Source organism: Eptesicus fuscus, chromosome 10 (assembly GCF_027574615.1).
Source record: "Eptesicus fuscus isolate TK198812 chromosome 10, DD_ASM_mEF_20220401, whole genome shotgun sequence".
Taxonomy (NCBI): domain Eukaryota; kingdom Metazoa; phylum Chordata; class Mammalia; order Chiroptera; family Vespertilionidae; genus Eptesicus; species Eptesicus fuscus.
Genome location: NC_072482.1, coordinates 5,486,779 through 5,503,380, shown reverse-complemented (window position 1 = coordinate 5,503,380; position 16,602 = coordinate 5,486,779). Strand labels below are relative to the sequence as shown.

Genomic DNA, 16,602 nt, shown 5'->3' with positions numbered 1-16,602 from the left:
TGTACCCCTCGGGGGGAATACAGCCAGTACTAACTGGTTTTTCCAGGGAGGATGCAGGAAAAGGAAAAACAGGAGAGAGGTAAAAGAGAAAGAGGCAGAGAGACAAGGAAAGGAAACTAGAGCGACAGAAAGGGAGAGTTCTTGGTCTATATAGTGATTTTTTTTCTCTAAAAGAGAGGAGAGAGTTCCTTATCTGGGGGTGGGGGCTGCCGGCTCTGAGGGCTAAGGAATCTGGGGTCTTTAAAACCTGGGTCTTGGGCATAGGGGCACTATTTGTAGGGCCTCAGGAAGCTGGACACTTTGGAGCGGAGCAGCTTGATGAAGGATTTTGGCAGCATCTCCTTGTGCTTCTCTGTGTACTTGAAGTAGTTCTGGGGATGAGCCAGCACCTCAAAGAAGGCCTTGATGAGCTTCTTGTCCTGCAAAGATGGCAGGTGGCAATGTGAGCGTCAGCAGGGGAAAGAGGGATCCCGCCTCAACTCAGCAGCAGCCCCTCTTGCTGTCTAACAGGCCTACACGGAGGTGAGCTGGATCCCCATCCCCATTCCCTGTTCCTCCTTTAGAATCTACAGCTCAGTCAGTGGCAGCCCCAGCCTTCCATTGCTCAGTCCTTGAAGCCATCCTTGACTCCTCTATTTTGCTCACAACCACAGCAAGTCCTGTTGATTCTACCTTCAAAATATATCCAGTCTGACCACTTCTCACTGTCTCCACAGCTAGCACCCTGTCTAAGCCACCATCATCTCTCACTTGGACTATTGCAAGAGCTTCCTAACTGGTCTCCATGCTTCTACCTACCCTGTGCTTCTACAGACTATTCTTCCCCAGAGTGACTTTTTAAAAATGTTTAATTAGGTCATGTCCATTCAAAACACTTCTCTGCTTCTTTTCACTCAGTAAAGCCGAGTCCCTTGCATGGCCCATTCGTTGAATGTGATCTGTGCCCTGTTCTCTCTCCTCCAGCTTCTCAAATTTTCCTTAGTTTGCTGACCACACTGGCCTTCTCAAAGTTCTTGAACATGCCACACTGCTCCCATGCTCCGGAGTTTGGAACATTCCTCTCCTGATCGTCTGATGGGCAGTCCTTTACCTCATTCAGGTCTCTTCTCAGAGGCCTTCCCTGAGCATCCTGGCAACGTGCTGTGTGGAGAGCCTAGTAGGTGCCAGGCACTGTGCCTCAGGACTCAGGTCCTCCAGCTTCTAGGCTGGGTGCTTTCCAATGCATCAGCAGATTTTTAAAATAAGACGTGGGGCTTTCAGCCTCTCATCCCCACTTTAATCAAAACGGCTCGACTACTTCATGCATTAGAGTTCCATAGCTCATCTGAAATAAGGGTTCAGATGCTTTAAAAAATGTGTTGTTGTTTTTTTGTTTTGTTTTGTTTTTTGTTAATCCTCACCCAAGGATATTGTTCCATTGATTTTTAGGGAGAGTGGGAGAGGGAAAGACAGAGAGAAACATTGATGTGAGAGAAACACATCGATTGGTTGCTTCCTGCACGAGCCCCGACCAGGGCCCAGGCTGGGAAGGAGCCTGCAACCCAGGTACGTACCCTTGACCGGAATCAAACCTAAGACCCTTTGGTCCACAGGCCAACAGGCTCTATCCACTGAGCCAAACCAGCTAGGCTAAAAAATGTTTTAAAAGCATTTCTGAAATGATATTCTTTGCAGTCTGCAAGTTCTAGAAGATTTTAGTTATCATGTCCATTATTTTGATGATAATACAAAAATTATTAACAGAGACAAACCTTTTTAAAATTAATAATTTATGAAGGACTGTGACTAGGATTATAGTTTCTTAAGTAAGATTTTCTCAAACTGGGATCCACATGACCCAGGTGTCTAGTTGTTTCTTCAATGCTGAAAACATTTTTTTTCCCTTAAAAGAGGTCTTTACTGAATTAACTCTGAGAAATGCTGTGCTAATTTGCTTTTCTGTGGGAGTAAGGGAAGGAAGGGACTTAAGCAAAAGCATCTTTCTATACCTAATTTTCCCTAGATTAAAAAAAATAAATATATATATATTTTATTGATTTCAGAGAGGAAGGGAGAGAGAGAGAAACATCACTGATGAGAGAGAATCATTGATTGGCTACCTCTTGCACGCCCCCTACTGGGGATCGAGCCTGCAACCTGGGCATGTGCCCTGACTGGGAATCAAACCCTGACCTTCTGGTTCATAGGTCGGTCCTTAATCACTGAGCCATACTGGCCAGACCCTAGATTTTTTTTATGGAAGAGGTAGGGGACATTACATCTCCTCATCTTCCCTTTGTCTTCCCCCAAGGTGTGGGTAATACTAGTCAGGTGGGCTTAGACTCAAATTTCAGCTTAACCTCTGGGCAACTTCTATAATTCCCCGTGCCTCATATTTCTAATTTATAAAGTGGGAATGATGAAAGTACCTAATTGACAGAGCGATTGTATCAAATGAGAATATTCATGTAAGCACATTAGCATATTGTCTGCACATTGTTACATATATGTTCATTAAATGTTGGCTATTGTTGTTATTTATATTCACTTGCCTTTAAAATCTCCTGGTGGTTTTCAGATGCATAGAGCCGCCCATCTCGCACAATGTCTTCTACTAGCTGCTCATAGTCCTCTGCAAAGTCAATCAAGGGGAAGAGCTTAGGGGTGGGAACCCTTCTGTTCCCCTTGCTGCCCCCCCAGGCCCTTGAGCCTCCCCTTTCTCAGCCACCTCCCTGGCTCTCCTGCCCTTGCTCACCATCATAGGTAACATAGGGGATCTGGAAGCCACGGGCACTGTTGGCCTCGCTTGTCTTGAAGTTGATCCAGAGCTTCCTGGAGCGGGCTGTGAAGGCGATGGGGCGCTCGTAGGTCTGGCAGGTTTCATAGGTGGTAATGGAGGAGGGGGAGGCTGGGAAGGCAAGCAGCATGTCAGGGGAGCAGCAGGGCATGCTACCCAAGCCCTCCGGAGTGAGGGCTGTGGGCGGAGGAATCATGCTGAGAGGCGTCACCTGTGCATGCACCGCCCCCACCCCCATACATAGATTGTCTCCCACCCCCCTGAGCTTGTTCCACAACTCCTCTTTGACATCCTGGCACTCACAAAGTGGAAGAAATTTGACATTTAAATGAATGGAACAGCAAAAATGCTGGAGTAGGACGGTGGCACCTGTAACACTACTGGAGTTCTAGTCCCAGTGCTGCCTTTCTTAACTGCTTTCCGCCAACCATGAGCTCTGTTGCTGTTTTCCTTTGTTAGCTTCTCTCCTCCCAGGGCCTCCCTTGCCACCGCCCCAATTCTTCCTGCACCAGTTCTCTCTTTCCCTCCCAACCAGATTCGGACTGCCCTTCCCCGGCCCAGCTCTGCAGCCACCCACAGTTCTTTCTCATGACGAGGACGTCCCCACACTCGTCCTCAGATGGCAGGAAGATCTCGGGTACCACGATAAGAATCTTGCGCTTGGGCGGGGGGTTGATATTCCAGACGCACTCCACGCCAGCTGGGTAGTTGCCTGGGTAGTTGGGGGACTCGATATAGCCAGTGAACTCACCCAGCTCCCCACCACACTGACGATCTGTAGCCAAGGGCAGTGGATAGAGCAAGAAAGAGAAGTGAAGTCAGTGGGGAAATGGGTTGGGGGAAATGAAGAGCTCTGAAGTAGAAATCAGACACATGTAGGTAGCTAGCCACCTTCTTAGCTCATCATCCATTCTCCAGGTTCTGGGGCCACCTTCCCTCCTGCTCTTTTAGTACCTTCTTATCTCACCTCACCTGTCTTTGCCTCCCCATTACCTGTCTCCAGGGAGAGAGTGCTACAGGGCCCATCCCAGCAACTGGTCTTGAGCCTGAGTGAGTTGGGGAGAGGCAGAGGGTGGGACGTCCCTGCCCATCCACGCCCCAGGCCCGCTCCCTGGTGGTTTACTCCCACCTTGCTTCTTCCTGTGCCCACTGCTCCCGGCCTCTCTAACCCCTTTTCTGCAGCCTGGCCCGCCACATACTCTTGCACTGGGCTACACTGGTGGAGCCATCGAAGTCAGTGCTTGTGTTTCCTGGACAGCGGGTGCAGAAGTTCTGACGGAAGTCAGGCTGATAGGATCCCATGGCACAGCGGATGCAGCGATGGATACTGGTGTTGTAGTAGTGCCCAGGGGAGCACTGGACTGCAGGCAAGGGGGAAAGGTAGCAGTTAAGGTGGCAGGCAAGTGGGAGTTCTGGGACATGGGATGGGCAGGACACATGCATCCTGGAGAATCAGGAGACTGAAGACACCACAGTTTCTCCCAGAGTCCCAACCTTTCCTAGGCATGCCAGAGTTCACGGCAGGGAAAGCAAGCTTGACAGTGGTCGGCTGCAGTGCCGATCCTTTTCTCTCAGGCACTGAGCAGTGCTCAACCTGCACCGAAACTCGTTTGTAGCTGGGGAGACTGTGCCACCAGTTTTCCAAAGCAAAAGGGTAACTTATTGTTACTTATTCCCCAATTCCCAGGCTTGTGGCTGTGGTGGGTCAGGATGGGGCCTAGGAGCAGGATGGTGTGGTTGGTCGGGCAGCTGGGCCTTTCTTAGTTTGGGGAAGATGGTGGAGCAACAAACGGGTCTACTCTGGAGGCTTGGAGAGTTTGGGGAAGTGTTTGGGGTGGGGGAGTTTCCTGCTGGGGCGAGGAGCCTACTCACCTTTGGTGTCACAGTCTTGGAAGGAGATGGCCCCCTCGTGCTTGGTGGTGAGACCCCCGCCACACGGGAAGCACAGAGTCCGTCCCGCTTCAGGTTGGTAGGTGCCACGTGGACATGGCTGGCAGGGCTTGAACCCATCTACAGAGTGTTGGCCAGGTGAGCACTGACCTGCAATGAACCAAGGGCCCAACTCTGATGGGGGTGGTCCTGGTCATCCCTTTGGGGTCACCCAGTCTCAGGGGACAGAGGCACACAAACAGGATGTTGACTAGGAGAGGAGCCTGGAGCCTGGGCCTGCCCTTGGGAAATCCCATGCCCATGGGCATCCCAGGGCCCACCCTACCCCACTCTGCATTGTTTGTTCCCCTGGCACCTGCACATGTGGTGACGTTGGTGGCTCCAAGAGGCCCGTGGGCATCACTCCCAGGGCAAAGGTCGCAGGAGAGCTGCCCTTCTCTCTCCTGGAAGGTGCCCGCTGGGCATGGCACACACTGCTCCGTCTGGCCGTGGTAATACGTTCCCTGCGGGCAGCTGACTGAGGGAGAGTCGGCTGTGCTAGCCACCCACCCCCCTATTTCCCACCACCCAGGCCTGGGACTCCCCTTCCCGCTCCCCCAGATTTAAGGAGAACCTCTGTCTGGAAACAGAATTCTGCGTGGAAGAATCGGGGGCCAAAGCCATGTGCAGGGGGGTTGGTGGCCCCACCTGTTGTCCTAGATTTCAGGACCAGGGAGGGGCAGGAGGGTCTTGGCTGCCTCACAATTTGAGAGATGCAACTGAGGCCATAGTGTATTCTGCTCTGAGCCAGGCCCCAGATGGCTCTTTCTGTTCCCATGCTCCCCTGTGTCCCAGCAAGCTCCCTTACCACACTTGGCCCCCGCGCGGTGCTGCCCAGGCCTACAGGCCTCCACCAGCTCAGCTCGCTCCCCAGCTACCGGGCCCGGTTTGTGGGCCAGCTCATAGTCCAGGCCTGCCAGGCGCAGGAGAAAGCGGTCCTGGTTGATGGACTTCCTAAGCATCTTCAGGGACCCTTTCAGCCGCCGTTCCATCCGCTGTCGGAGGCAGGGCAGCCCACAGCTGGCTGTGGCAGGTGGTGGTATGAGCCAGAGGAGGAAGAGAGGGAAGTGGCTGTGAGCAGTAGGGAAAGAGCAAAGCTAGGGGCTACAGGTGAGAGGACTGGCTCCTGGGCTTGGCATTAGGCGGGCTCTGCTGTTGAGACCTGTGGTTTCCCTACCTCTGCCCTCCCTTCCCGCCCTCCTCCCTCCAGCAGTGCTCCCAGTCCCACCTGTGGTTTCTTCGGCTCTGACCTCTGCCTCCAGTTCTAGGGTGAGCCGAGTGACTTCCTTGCCTGGAGGGGTCCGGGCCCTGCGGCCCTTGCCCTTCCGAGAGGAGTCACACTTGAGGTGGATGAAGGTGACCTGGCAGTCGGAGCAGGACGCAGCACCTGGGGGAAGGCCTTGTCAGCCCCGGGCACCTCCTGGGGTGGGGAAGTTCTCACTCCAGCTCTCACCCTCCAGCCCAAGCTGACACTCCTCCCCAGACCTCTGACTGCCTCTGCCTCCCTTCTCTTTCACTTGGTGTGGAGAATGTCCGGGACTTCCCCGGGCTCTATGCCTACATCTGCTCTTGCTCCTGCTCTTTCTAGAGTTCAGGGTCCAGTGGGTTTTGGGCGATCTCACTAAGCAGAAGAGTTGAGGGGTGGGAAGGGTTTGATGGCCAGACAACCTATTGGAGTGGGGTCCCCAGTCCAAACCTGGCCCCAGGATTCTGCTGGCCTCCTCCATTTTGCCTTTGTTGCGCAGGTGCAAACGGCATTTGGCGTCCTTGATCTTGAAGGAGGCCCGCTGTTTAACCGCCAGCACTGCAGCCTCTAGAGGGATGGGAGAAGCTCAGCAGAGCCTGGGAGCCCTGGGGGTGGGGTGAGGGCTGCTGTGGGGCACGTTGAGAAGCTGGGCAATAAGCCAGGGCTTGGCTGGAGGAGAGGGATTACAAAAGCCAAGGCAATCAGATGTTAGGGGAAGAGGGAGCAAGGCAGCTGGGCTGGAGAATTACAGAGCAAAGAAAGGGGATCCAGGAAAAAGTAAGGTCGGGGGTTAATGAAGAAGAGAGTGGGGTGGGAACAGGCCTTAGGCTGGTGCTCACCATGGCAGTGGTTGGTATTTGTGCTGTTCCCGGTGTGGCCCGCTCGGGCTGGAGCGGCCCTGGGGCTGGGGGTGCCACAGCTCACCGTGAAGCCGTTTTCCGACTCTGAGAGAAGGGGGCTGTCACAGCTCTGACCTGCCCCCCCGACCCTCACTGGTTGGACATCTCTAAGGGCAGCAGAGTTGCTGCCTGAACAGCCAGTCTTCCTCCCCACCGCCCGCCCCCCGCCTCCCCCCTCCCCCCCGCCAGGCCCTCCAGCAACCTCTCCTATGTACCTGGCAAAAACCGAGCCCGGGAGGGGCAGGTCAGGGCACAGGTGTCCTTCTTGCCAGCGCGGTTGCAGCTGAGCATAGCTTTCGAGGCACCAGGACTGCTCTGACACTTCACAGGCTCTAGGAAGGGAGAGAAGCCTGAGGAGGAGCGGGCCTGCTGTTCTCACCCTCGCCCTCAGCTGGGTGGTGTGGAGGAAGAGAATTAGCTACATGCAGAATTGTAATTGTAACTTACACACAGACTGATAAAGGAATGAAAGGGTTATTTACTGGAACCTTCGTGTGTCTAACAAGTAGCTACACTCTCCACTCCTATTACTACCTCACTTTCCTCAACATGGAATGCTTTGCTTTCCAGAATCCCTGAAATGGTAGTGCCAGCTGCGGCCAGCAGAGGGCGATGCCCACCTGTGCAATCCTTGCCATTCCAGTGCAGTCGGCCCTGGCCTGCTGGGCAGGTACACTGGTAGCTGCCAGGAGTGTTGATACAGCCGAAGCGGCAACCTCCCCGGTTGATGCTGCACTCATCCACATCTGCGGGGAGGAGCGGGGCGTCACCGACAAACATTGGTGGGGGAGGAGAAGGAGCCAGGGAGTGGGCAGTGGGTAAGGACCTTTGGTTAGAGTTCCAGGCATTTCAGGATGACTGCCGGTCTGAGAAGAGGTCAAACCTAAGGCCTCCTTTCTTTATCTCTGTCCACGGTCAAAAGAATGACTGAGAAGGGGCCAAGGGGACGAGCTTTTAAAAGCCTTCCACTGCTACCTACAGCGGGGCTGGAATTGGGAGCTAAGGAAAGGAGTCAGGGGAAAGTGCTGGGGATGGGAGACAGACATTTTGGAGGCAGGATGCCAGTCCCTGATACCTGATTCCCAGTTGTCTTAATTCCTCCCATTTCATCATGATGGATGCAGACCTGGCACGTGTACCTGGGGATTTGCCCAGAGCCACAAGCCAACTCAGGTTGTGGCTTGTTCAGTTGAACCGTGAGGAGGTGAGAGGGGCCTGGTAGCTGAGGGTCCACATTTGCTGGCTTACCCCCACAGTGGGTGACACCATACAGCAGGTAGCCATGATGGCAGAGGCACTGGAAGCTTCCCGGTGTGTTAACACATATGTGGTCACAGGTTCGATCAAAGGAACACTCATCTATATCTGGAAGAGCAAGGATTCAAGCCAGAGTCTGTCTTGGGGGACTCGGCCCTGGGACCCCTTGCTCCGGTGAAGGGCCCAAGTGAGAGGCCTTGGCTCTCTCCTTAAATTGAAAGCCCCTGCTTAGGGCCCAGCGCTAGACTCAGCGATTCAGCAATGCTCCCCATCCCGTGTCCCTCCGCTTGGATCCCTGGAGTCAGGAACTGCGAGCCCGGATGCCTCTGGATCAGGGCCACTACGTGTGGTTAGGCAGGTCAGACCCTACCCAGGATATGAATTGGGGTGAAACCCATCCCTCACTCTGCCGAGCCACGCACCCAGCGTAGAGCCGGGCCGCCAAGAAGGCGCACGTTTGCTAGTTTGCAGCACGGCTCTGCGGGCAGGAAGTCTCCACCGTGTCCGCTGACTTTCTCAGGCTCTGGCCTACTTGAAACGCGCCACCCCAGGAACCTGTCCAGGGCTCTCTCCTTGGCCCAAGTCTACTCACCCTGGCAGTTCCTCTCATTGATGAGAAGCTTATAGCCCTTCTTGCAGCTGCATTCAAAGCTGCCCACCGTGTTGCGGCAAATGTGGTCACAGCCACCATTGTTCAGGCGGCACTCGTCTATGTCTGGGGAAGCAGGACCAAGGAGAGAAAACCAAAGGTAATGCTGAAGGCTGGGGACAGACAAGGATACAGGATCACGCCCTCCCTCACGGCCGGCATCACGGAGAGCCCTGAGCCTGCCCCTTCTGACTCTCCCATTTCTTCCCTGTTCAGGGGATTGTCTGTGCCGTTAGCAACCTTTCCTCAGGCTGAGTCCTCTAAGGGGACGCAGGGGAGCCAGGCCAGGCCGTGGGTAGCTGCCTAGAGCAGGAAGTAGGTGGGCTTTTGACCAACAGGGCTAGTCCATGCCCTTCCCTCTGCTGCTGGTGGCCCTTCTCCAAATGGTTGGAGGATGGGGTTTATTCTTTTCCGCCCCCCTCCCCTCCCTCGCCTGCCACAGGCGCCCAGCAGGGTGGGTGAGGAGATGGCACAGAGACGTGGATAGTCAAAGGGACAGCTCTTCGGAGGGGAAAAGCCAGCGAGGGAGGCTGGGTAGCTGATGGGGGAGGGGAGAGGGCCAGGCAGGGGCTGGACTGGGAGAGATCTGGAGAGACTCAGGCCTGAGGCAGCTTTCAGCACTAGGAAGGGGGGGCGGGGGCGGGGTGAGCAGCTTCCTTCCTGAGGTCAAGTTCCCCAAGCTGGTGGCAGACAGGACCCAGGCTACGCACCCCTACTTGGGGGAGGGGCCGCCCTCCACTTCACTCTCAGCATACCTGTCAACAGTCCTTCCCAGCAGGAAACCTCTCAACCCTGGCTGTCTGACCTGCTGCCCCAACCCTCCCCGTCCTCTGGGCCAGCTGTTGGCCAAAAGACACAAAGAATGAGCCCAGACCTCCTTCCAGTCCTCACTCCTGTGACCAGGGAACAAGCCCTGATGAATCACTGTTTTCAGCATGGCTACCCTGCACTCCCCAACCTTCCCGTAGACCTGGCTCATTCAAGGGGAGGAGATAGATGCACAGTGTGGGAAAGCATACCATAATACCAGCTCACACAAAGTGTCTATCATTTGCCAGGCCTGTCCTAAGTACTTTATAATTTATAACTCCTTTAATTCTCACAACATTCTGCAAGCACCCTCATTGTGGTGAAACTCAGGCACAGAGATACAAGTTACTTGCCCAGGATCACAGAGCGAAGCCGAGGCAGAGCTGGGATCTGAACCCAGGAGCCAGGCTCCAGCATCAGAGCTCCCACCCAACCAGGACAGCCTTTTCACAGGGAAGGTCTTGCCCATGTGGGATAAGAGGGTATGAAACATACTTCATGCACACACAGGCTCAAATATCCTTCTAGACCCAGGGACAAATGCAAATGGCATGTTCATTAGCCGAGAGGGTTAAGGATCTGTAGGGGACAGGAATCGAAGTAGGGAGATCAAGGTCGTGTAGGGCAGGGGACACTAAGGGACTGGCTGGACTTCCGTGCCCCTTGAACAGAGATGGGAAAGGTGGACAGCAGACAAGCCTTAGTTATGACCTCAGTTCTTCAGCATCGGGATAGCCTCCAGGGGGGCAGGAGGTTTGGTCCCGTAACAGGTACCCTCCCAGTCCCCACCTCAGCCCCGTCCCCTTCGCGCCTGTCCTCCGAAACCCCGTACCTTTGCAGGTCTTCCTGTCTGGCTGCAGCATGAAGCCCACAGGGCAGCTGCAGTGGACACCTGTCGCTGCGTCGTGGCACTTACTGTCGCAGCCCCCGTTGTTGACAGCACAGGTCTCTGTTTAGGAGGGAGGCCAGGGATGGTAACAGGTTATCAGCCTGGAGGAACCCCAAACTCTAGGGTAACGGAGAGCACAGAGGCCCGAGGGCAGAGGGGAGGCCTCGGCCGCCTCCCTGTGCTTTACAAGGAGCAGTAAGCGGAGGCTCCCAGCCCCCAGCCCCTCACAGTGCAGCCAAGCAGTCCACGTCCCTGCCCCCTACTTGATTGAAACAAGGTGGACAGCAGTGAGGCAGGTACAAGCCAGAGCTGTCAGGCAGGAATGTGCTGAGGGGTGGAGGAGGCAGAGAGGGGGGGTGCAAGGAGGGTGGGAGCAATCGCTACCAGGGAATAAGAAGGGGCAGACAGGGTTCCCTCCTCTTTCCACGGACTACCTCTTTGGTGGGTGGGAGTCATGGTGGGATAATCCTGGGAAGAGTGAGCCTGGTGATTCCTAAGACAGCTGACGGCCACCGATTCATCTCCCCCTGCCTCCCTGCCCAGCTGTTTTAAGAACAACTCCAGTTCAAGGGCTGACGGCTGGTCCTCAGAAGAGACGGCAGTCATTTCCCAGCCCCTTCGAGGCTCCCCCCAGCTCCTCCCGAGCCCTCCTTCTAGTCCCGGGTGGAGATGAGCGGGCTGTTCTGTTCTGCTTTCCCGATGCGGAGGGGAGCGGAGGGGGCAAAGCAGCAGAATCAGAGGAGGAAGGGCGTAGGAAGGCAGGTCAGAGTTACAGAACCTCAGCGCTGTCTCTTCTGTCACCCCCTCTGGGCTGGTAAGTTCCCTTGGCTGAGAGGTTGGAGTAGGGATGTATGGATGGGTCACTTGCCCTATTTTCTGAATTCAGAGCAGGAGAAAAACAGGTTTAACCGCTGAGGAGTGTCAGTGAGGCAGGAAAAAACCATCAGCTCAAATGCAGGGGCTGAGGAGGAGGTGTGGGCCATCCTCGGGGAGGGGGGGGGGGCGGGGGGGGGTGTCTAGCTTCTCCCATCAGAGAGACAAAATCCCAAGGCCTCTGCGAGGGAAGAGAGGAGTGGTTCTCAGAGTCAGGAAGTGAAGGAGAAAGGCACCAGAGAGTACTATCGCCTTGAATCTTTGACTCCTAAAACTTCGGCCCAACCCTTGTCACTGAGGAGGCCAGCAAGGCTGGGGCACTAGAAGGCCAACTGCCTGTGGGGCCCTGGTCATGCCTGGTCCTTCCAATGCCCAGGTTTGGGGGCAGCCACAGTGGGTTCTCCTATGTAGCACTCCCGCCTTAGTCTCTCCTGGGGTTTCCCAAGGTCATGGGAGGAACCTGGGCGGGAACCTGAGTTCAGACTCCAAGCCCAGCCATTCCCCCAAGAATGCTCTTAGCATAAGAAGAGGTGCCCCAAGCCGAGAGCAGTGAGAGGGGAACAGAGATCCTGTGCGAGTCAAGGCAGACTCGGCAGAGCTAGAAGGCGGCAGAGCCAGAACTCAAACTCAGGTCTGTCTGCACTCAGAGGCCATGATCTACACCACATGGAGGGCGCGGTGATGCGCGATGCTGGGGCCGTAGCTACAGTGGGCACGGAGCCCCGGAGGGTGGCACAGTGGACACGGTGGCTGAGATGGAGCTGCTGGGTCTTCAGCTGTGCAGAAGGCAGAGAAAGGGAGGGCGGATGGCTGGGCAGGGTGTTAGAAGGTGGGGAGGGAGAAGGTGGGAGGAGGGGCAGGAGAAAAGGAGTGATAGGGTCAGACAAAGCCAGCATGAAGGCTCCTGGGCCAGCTCCTGGGGACTCAGAGGACACTCAGAGGGCCCGTTACCAGGCTGCCAGGGGAGCCCTGCTGGCAGGCTGGAGCAGCCAGGCCGGGCCCAGAGGGCATGCGGTTAGTGGGAGCCCCAGCGGGTTAGCCTTCCCCTAGCAAGCCAGTGAGAGCAAGCGGAGAGAGCAGACATATTTACCATTAGAAACGGCCTGGGGGGGCACGTGCTGCTCTAGCCGCCTTTCCCCTGTTTGACATCGTAAAGAAGCTGTTTAGAGGCTGGGCAGGAGCCGCTGTGGCCCACCGAGCCCCGGCCCCTCCCCACCCTCCCCACCCGGCAGGCCCAAACCACTGTCCCCAAGTGATGAGCCTGAGACTCCAAAACGTCACTCCCCAGCCTTGTCCTGCCTGGTGTCCAAAGGAAGCTGGGCTCCCACCAAGGACTGATGGGGAAGTCTCAGAGAGGGGCAGTCGTGGGCCCAGTGACACAGCGTGCCGAAGGCAGAGCTGGGACCCAACCTCGTCTTACCAGCTGCCAGGTCCCAAAGGATGCCCACCCTCTGCTCAACTACACTGCCCTCGTCTCCCCAGCAAATCTGAGTCCTGACGGCCCCGAACACTGAAGCCCCCGCCTGCCAGGGAGGGGGGAGAATGAGGTCAGGGCAAGGTCAGTAAGGTCTCCTGGAGACGAGGGTGAGGATCGTGGAAAGAACGTGGCTGTGGGCCCTAGAACAGCCTCGTGTGCTCTCTTCTGCCGCCCTTGGCCGTGGCCTAGAAGGCAGAATGGGTCTTGCATTAGGGAAGAGCTCAAGCTTAATAGGGTATTTCCAAAAGCAGCCGTGCCCGGGACCATCTGCTGAGGGACCCACCCTCACATCGGCCGCGCTCCGTCCTGAGGCATGCAGCTTTCCCGTGGGGACCGCATGCAGTTTCTCCTGCGAGACTCGGGGGAGGGGGAGTGTCGGGCAGGGGGTGGGGGAGGTTTGGAAAGCAGAATTAGATTTATGAGGGAGAAATGAAAGGAGTTGGCACGATCAGCCTGGAGAAGGCAACAGGAAGACCCCAAAGGTTCCGGGGTCTTTGAAGAGTTAGTTCCGAGGAAACACGGAGCAGGTGAGGTTTACTTAGAGAACTTTCGAGCCCTGGTGCCAGTCTCTGGAGCAGGTGCTGCGGGAGGCCTTTCAGAGCATCCTCTGCTCCCGTTCTTGTGTGGGGAAGGCGGCGCTGTCTGCAGAGACCGGTGGTCTCTGGAGTGAGATGGGGGAGCCTGTTCGTAGCTGACGGTCATGACTGATAGACAGAGGGGCTGCGTGCACGCCTCCCGTCCCCAGCATGTTGTAGCCTGCGCGGTGAACTCTACCCAGGAATACTGTGCCCGCAGGCCGACTCGCCCCTGCCTGGCCAGCTCCTTCCTTTCACTCCCACTTCTCCATCACCTCTCAGCACCCTGAGAGCACATAGTAATTGGCCTTCACGAAAGACCTAAAGACTAGGGGACTCGGAGTTAGACTCATCCATGGTACCTGAAGATGCGTGAAGTAAGGCCTAGGAATTCAGGAAAAGGGATCCAGGTGTTAAGAAGGCCCCAAAGCAGGGCAAGAGGATGGAAGGCTGGCACTGGTGAAGTGAGAGGCCGGAGGCGGAGCCTAGAGGGAGTCCCACTGGAATGTGGTAGAGAGAGAAGAAGTGGGGGAGCGGAGGGGAGAAAGGCTACAGAGGGAAAGACCCTGGAGTCAGGAAACCCCACTGTCAATTCAGAGCTGGGTGTTCGGGAAGAGCACTCTGTCCCCTCAGCTCCAGTGGGGACAGTGGCTGTGACAGCGCCCGTCTGACCCTGGTCAGCAGTGCCTCTGGTCAGGCCTAATCCTGCACCGCCCGCTCTCCTCCCCTCTCAGCCACAACCCTGGGCAGCAAGGGCCTCTGCTAACAATTCCCAGGTTGGCAACACTTTGTCCTGGATGAGAGGCTGGTGAGGCTCCCGGCGGGGGTGCAGCGGAACCAACGGGTGTGGAGGAGGAGAGGGCGGGTGAGACCTGTCTCTCAGAGCGGTCCCTGTCTCGACCTGGCACTGCCCGGGTCTTCAACTCACCAGTCCTCCTGCGCCCAGCACGTGGGCTCCGTGTGCTCCCCACTCCCCTGGTTCCCACGGGGCCTTCCCCTCCCCCATCACAGGTGGACTGAGTTCTCCACTGGCCTCACCCACCGATGCATGTCTTCCCGTCGGTGTGGAGCACAAACTTGACATGGCAGCCGCAGCGGGGACCCTGCTCTGTGTCATCGCATGTGTGCTGACAGCCACCGTTCCCATAGTTGCACGTCACTGTGCAGAGAGGGCAGGAGGCCTGTCAGCTTGCTTCTCCCTGGGTACCACAGTTCTCCAGAGCTCAGTCACTGGGCCTTCCTGTGGGGCTGCCTCGCCCCTGCTCCCTCTCCCTCCCACCTCCTGCTGCCGAGGCCCCCCCCCCCCCCCCCCCCCCCGCCTCACTGTCTCCCCTTCTCCCGCTGCCATCCCAGGGAGCTCACATTTACAGTCGCGCTGGTTCTTGGTGAGCTCGAAGCCAGGGCGGCATTCACAGGCAATACCCCCTTTGGGTGTCTCCCGGCAAATGTGAGCACAGCCATGGTTCTTGTTCATGCAGTTCATTCCTTCTAAAACGGAAGAGGAGCAGGGTGAATGCTCTGTACTTCCGGATGCCAAGAGGAAGAGGAACTAGAAGGAATAACTGGGGCCCAGGAAATTGGGAGAATTCCACTGAGACTGCAAGATGGAGAGGAGACGGAGCTCAGAGCCATTCTGACTGACGTACAGGCATTACACCCAACCTCCAGGAAACCTGCATGATCACCTCTCCTTCCACCCAAAAGCTAGAGTCTGCTTGTTGCCCAGCAATGTGCCAGGTACTGGGTGGATTTAGGAAGGACCCGCACACAAGGTAAATATAGGACATGTATATTTTATGTCCTCAAAGAGCGTCCAGTCAAACTGGGAAGAAGATAAGTAACTGTGGGTGGAGTAACTGGATAACTCCTACATGATTCTATTCAACAAATATCTAAGCTCCCACTACATGCAGGGCAGTTTATTGGGTTCTGGGGATACAAAGATGAATTAGACACAGTCCCTGCCCTCAGAAATGTCACAGTCTAACCGGGAGGGAGCCCCAGAAACAGACAACACAACCCACTATTCCTGCCTGACCCTCCCAAGGAACGCGGCATCGGTGAGGCCCTCTCATAGCAGCTTAGAGCTCAGCCATCTGCCATTCATTAGGAGCAAGATGCACCGGCTCTGGACATAGAGGACACCCCGCACTGGCCCCAACCCCAAAGGAATTCCCCGATTTTGCTTTAAGACGGAGTCTATCTGCAGAGCCTTAGGATGTGGGTCAGTTGAGGGACAGAGAAGGAGCTAGTGGAGCTGAGACGAGGGGGAGACCTAGGGGGTACTGAGGAAAGCTCCCAAGCGGATGGAGAGGGGCGCGCAGGGAGCAGGGCTCCGCCCCGGCCAAGGGCTGACCTTCGGGCCGCTGGATGCAGGTGTGCTGGTTGTCGCTGAGGAAGAAGCCTTCCCGGCAGTGGCACTCGTAGCTGCCCATCATGTTGACACAGCTCTGCTGACAGCCCCCGTTGCCCTCGGCACACTCGTCCACATCTGTGCAGGAGAGCGTTTGGTGAGCGGCGGGGTGCAGCCACCGAGTGGTGGGCGCGGTCTTAAGAGTCCAGCACACACACCGCCCCCTCCTCCCCAGTCCAACACCCAGCCGCAGGCCAGGCAGTTCTCACCGCTCAGCTCCTGCTCCACTCCTGAAGAGGCCGCCCTAAGGGCAGAGCTGGGGAGCGAGCACGTGGGGAGGGACCTGTGAACATGGCTCACTTAGGTGAAGAGCCTCTTGGAACTGAGTCTGAGGGCAGAAGAGATCAGGAAAGAAGGCAGAGAAGAGGAACAGAGATGAAGATACAGTGGAGGTTGGATGGGCGAGGACCCGGGGCAGCTGGTGGCGATAAGAGCCAGGGAATCAGAGAACCTGGGACAGGGCTCCGAGTGCAGGGAGAGCTCTGGCCATGGTGCCGAGGTGGGTGAGGCAGGGTGGGGAAGACAGTGGCCTCAACTCCTTGCGGAGCAGGGACCATATCTGTGGACAGGCCACGCCCGGTCCTTCCTCCCCTCCCCCCATGCCTGGGCTTGCTGCCATATTCCCTAGCCTTTCTCCTATTTTGGTTTAACAAAACAAAGTCTGGAGCTTGGCAGCGAGGGGGGGAGGGGAGGCGGCAGGAGCTGCCAGGCCACACCCTAATCACCACCACAAATCACCACCCCCAGATCTGAGCACCAAGCTCATCCCAGGTCCCCCCACTTCAATGCCTCGACTCTGTCTCTATGCT

At 56.4% G+C, this 16,602-nt stretch overlaps 1 protein-coding gene across 2 annotated transcripts in view; it reads right to left on the bottom strand.

Annotated features, from left to right (window-relative positions):
• Positions 1 to 269: 269 nt before the first annotated feature.
• SCUBE3 (signal peptide, CUB domain and EGF like domain containing 3) overlaps positions 270 to 16,602 on the bottom strand; it is a 31,895-nt gene continuing 15,562 nt past the window's right edge. The window contains exons 4-22 of one of the 2 annotated variants that reach the window (XM_008151994.3): positions 15,737 to 15,871; positions 14,743 to 14,868; positions 14,423 to 14,539; positions 10,399 to 10,515; positions 8,700 to 8,822; positions 8,099 to 8,215; positions 7,471 to 7,596; positions 7,066 to 7,182; positions 6,791 to 6,895; positions 6,402 to 6,518; positions 5,934 to 6,092; positions 5,514 to 5,729; positions 5,022 to 5,183; positions 4,649 to 4,816; positions 3,976 to 4,137; positions 3,354 to 3,551; positions 2,735 to 2,887; positions 2,532 to 2,611; positions 270 to 419 (exon numbers count right to left, since the gene is read on the bottom strand). In XM_008151994.3, the coding sequence (XP_008150216.1) occupies positions 270 to 419; positions 2,532 to 2,611; positions 2,735 to 2,887; positions 3,354 to 3,551; positions 3,976 to 4,137; positions 4,649 to 4,816; positions 5,022 to 5,183; positions 5,514 to 5,729; positions 5,934 to 6,092; positions 6,402 to 6,518; positions 6,791 to 6,895; positions 7,066 to 7,182; positions 7,471 to 7,596; positions 8,099 to 8,215; positions 8,700 to 8,822; positions 10,399 to 10,515; positions 14,423 to 14,539; positions 14,743 to 14,868; positions 15,737 to 15,871 (2,648 nt within the window). The remainder of the gene's footprint in view (positions 420 to 2,531; positions 2,612 to 2,734; positions 2,888 to 3,353; positions 3,552 to 3,975; positions 4,138 to 4,648; positions 4,817 to 5,021; positions 5,184 to 5,513; positions 5,730 to 5,933; positions 6,093 to 6,401; positions 6,519 to 6,790; positions 6,896 to 7,065; positions 7,183 to 7,470; positions 7,597 to 8,098; positions 8,216 to 8,699; positions 8,823 to 10,398; positions 10,516 to 14,422; positions 14,540 to 14,742; positions 14,869 to 15,736; positions 15,872 to 16,602) is intronic. The other variant, XM_028161268.2, reaches the window with a different exon arrangement.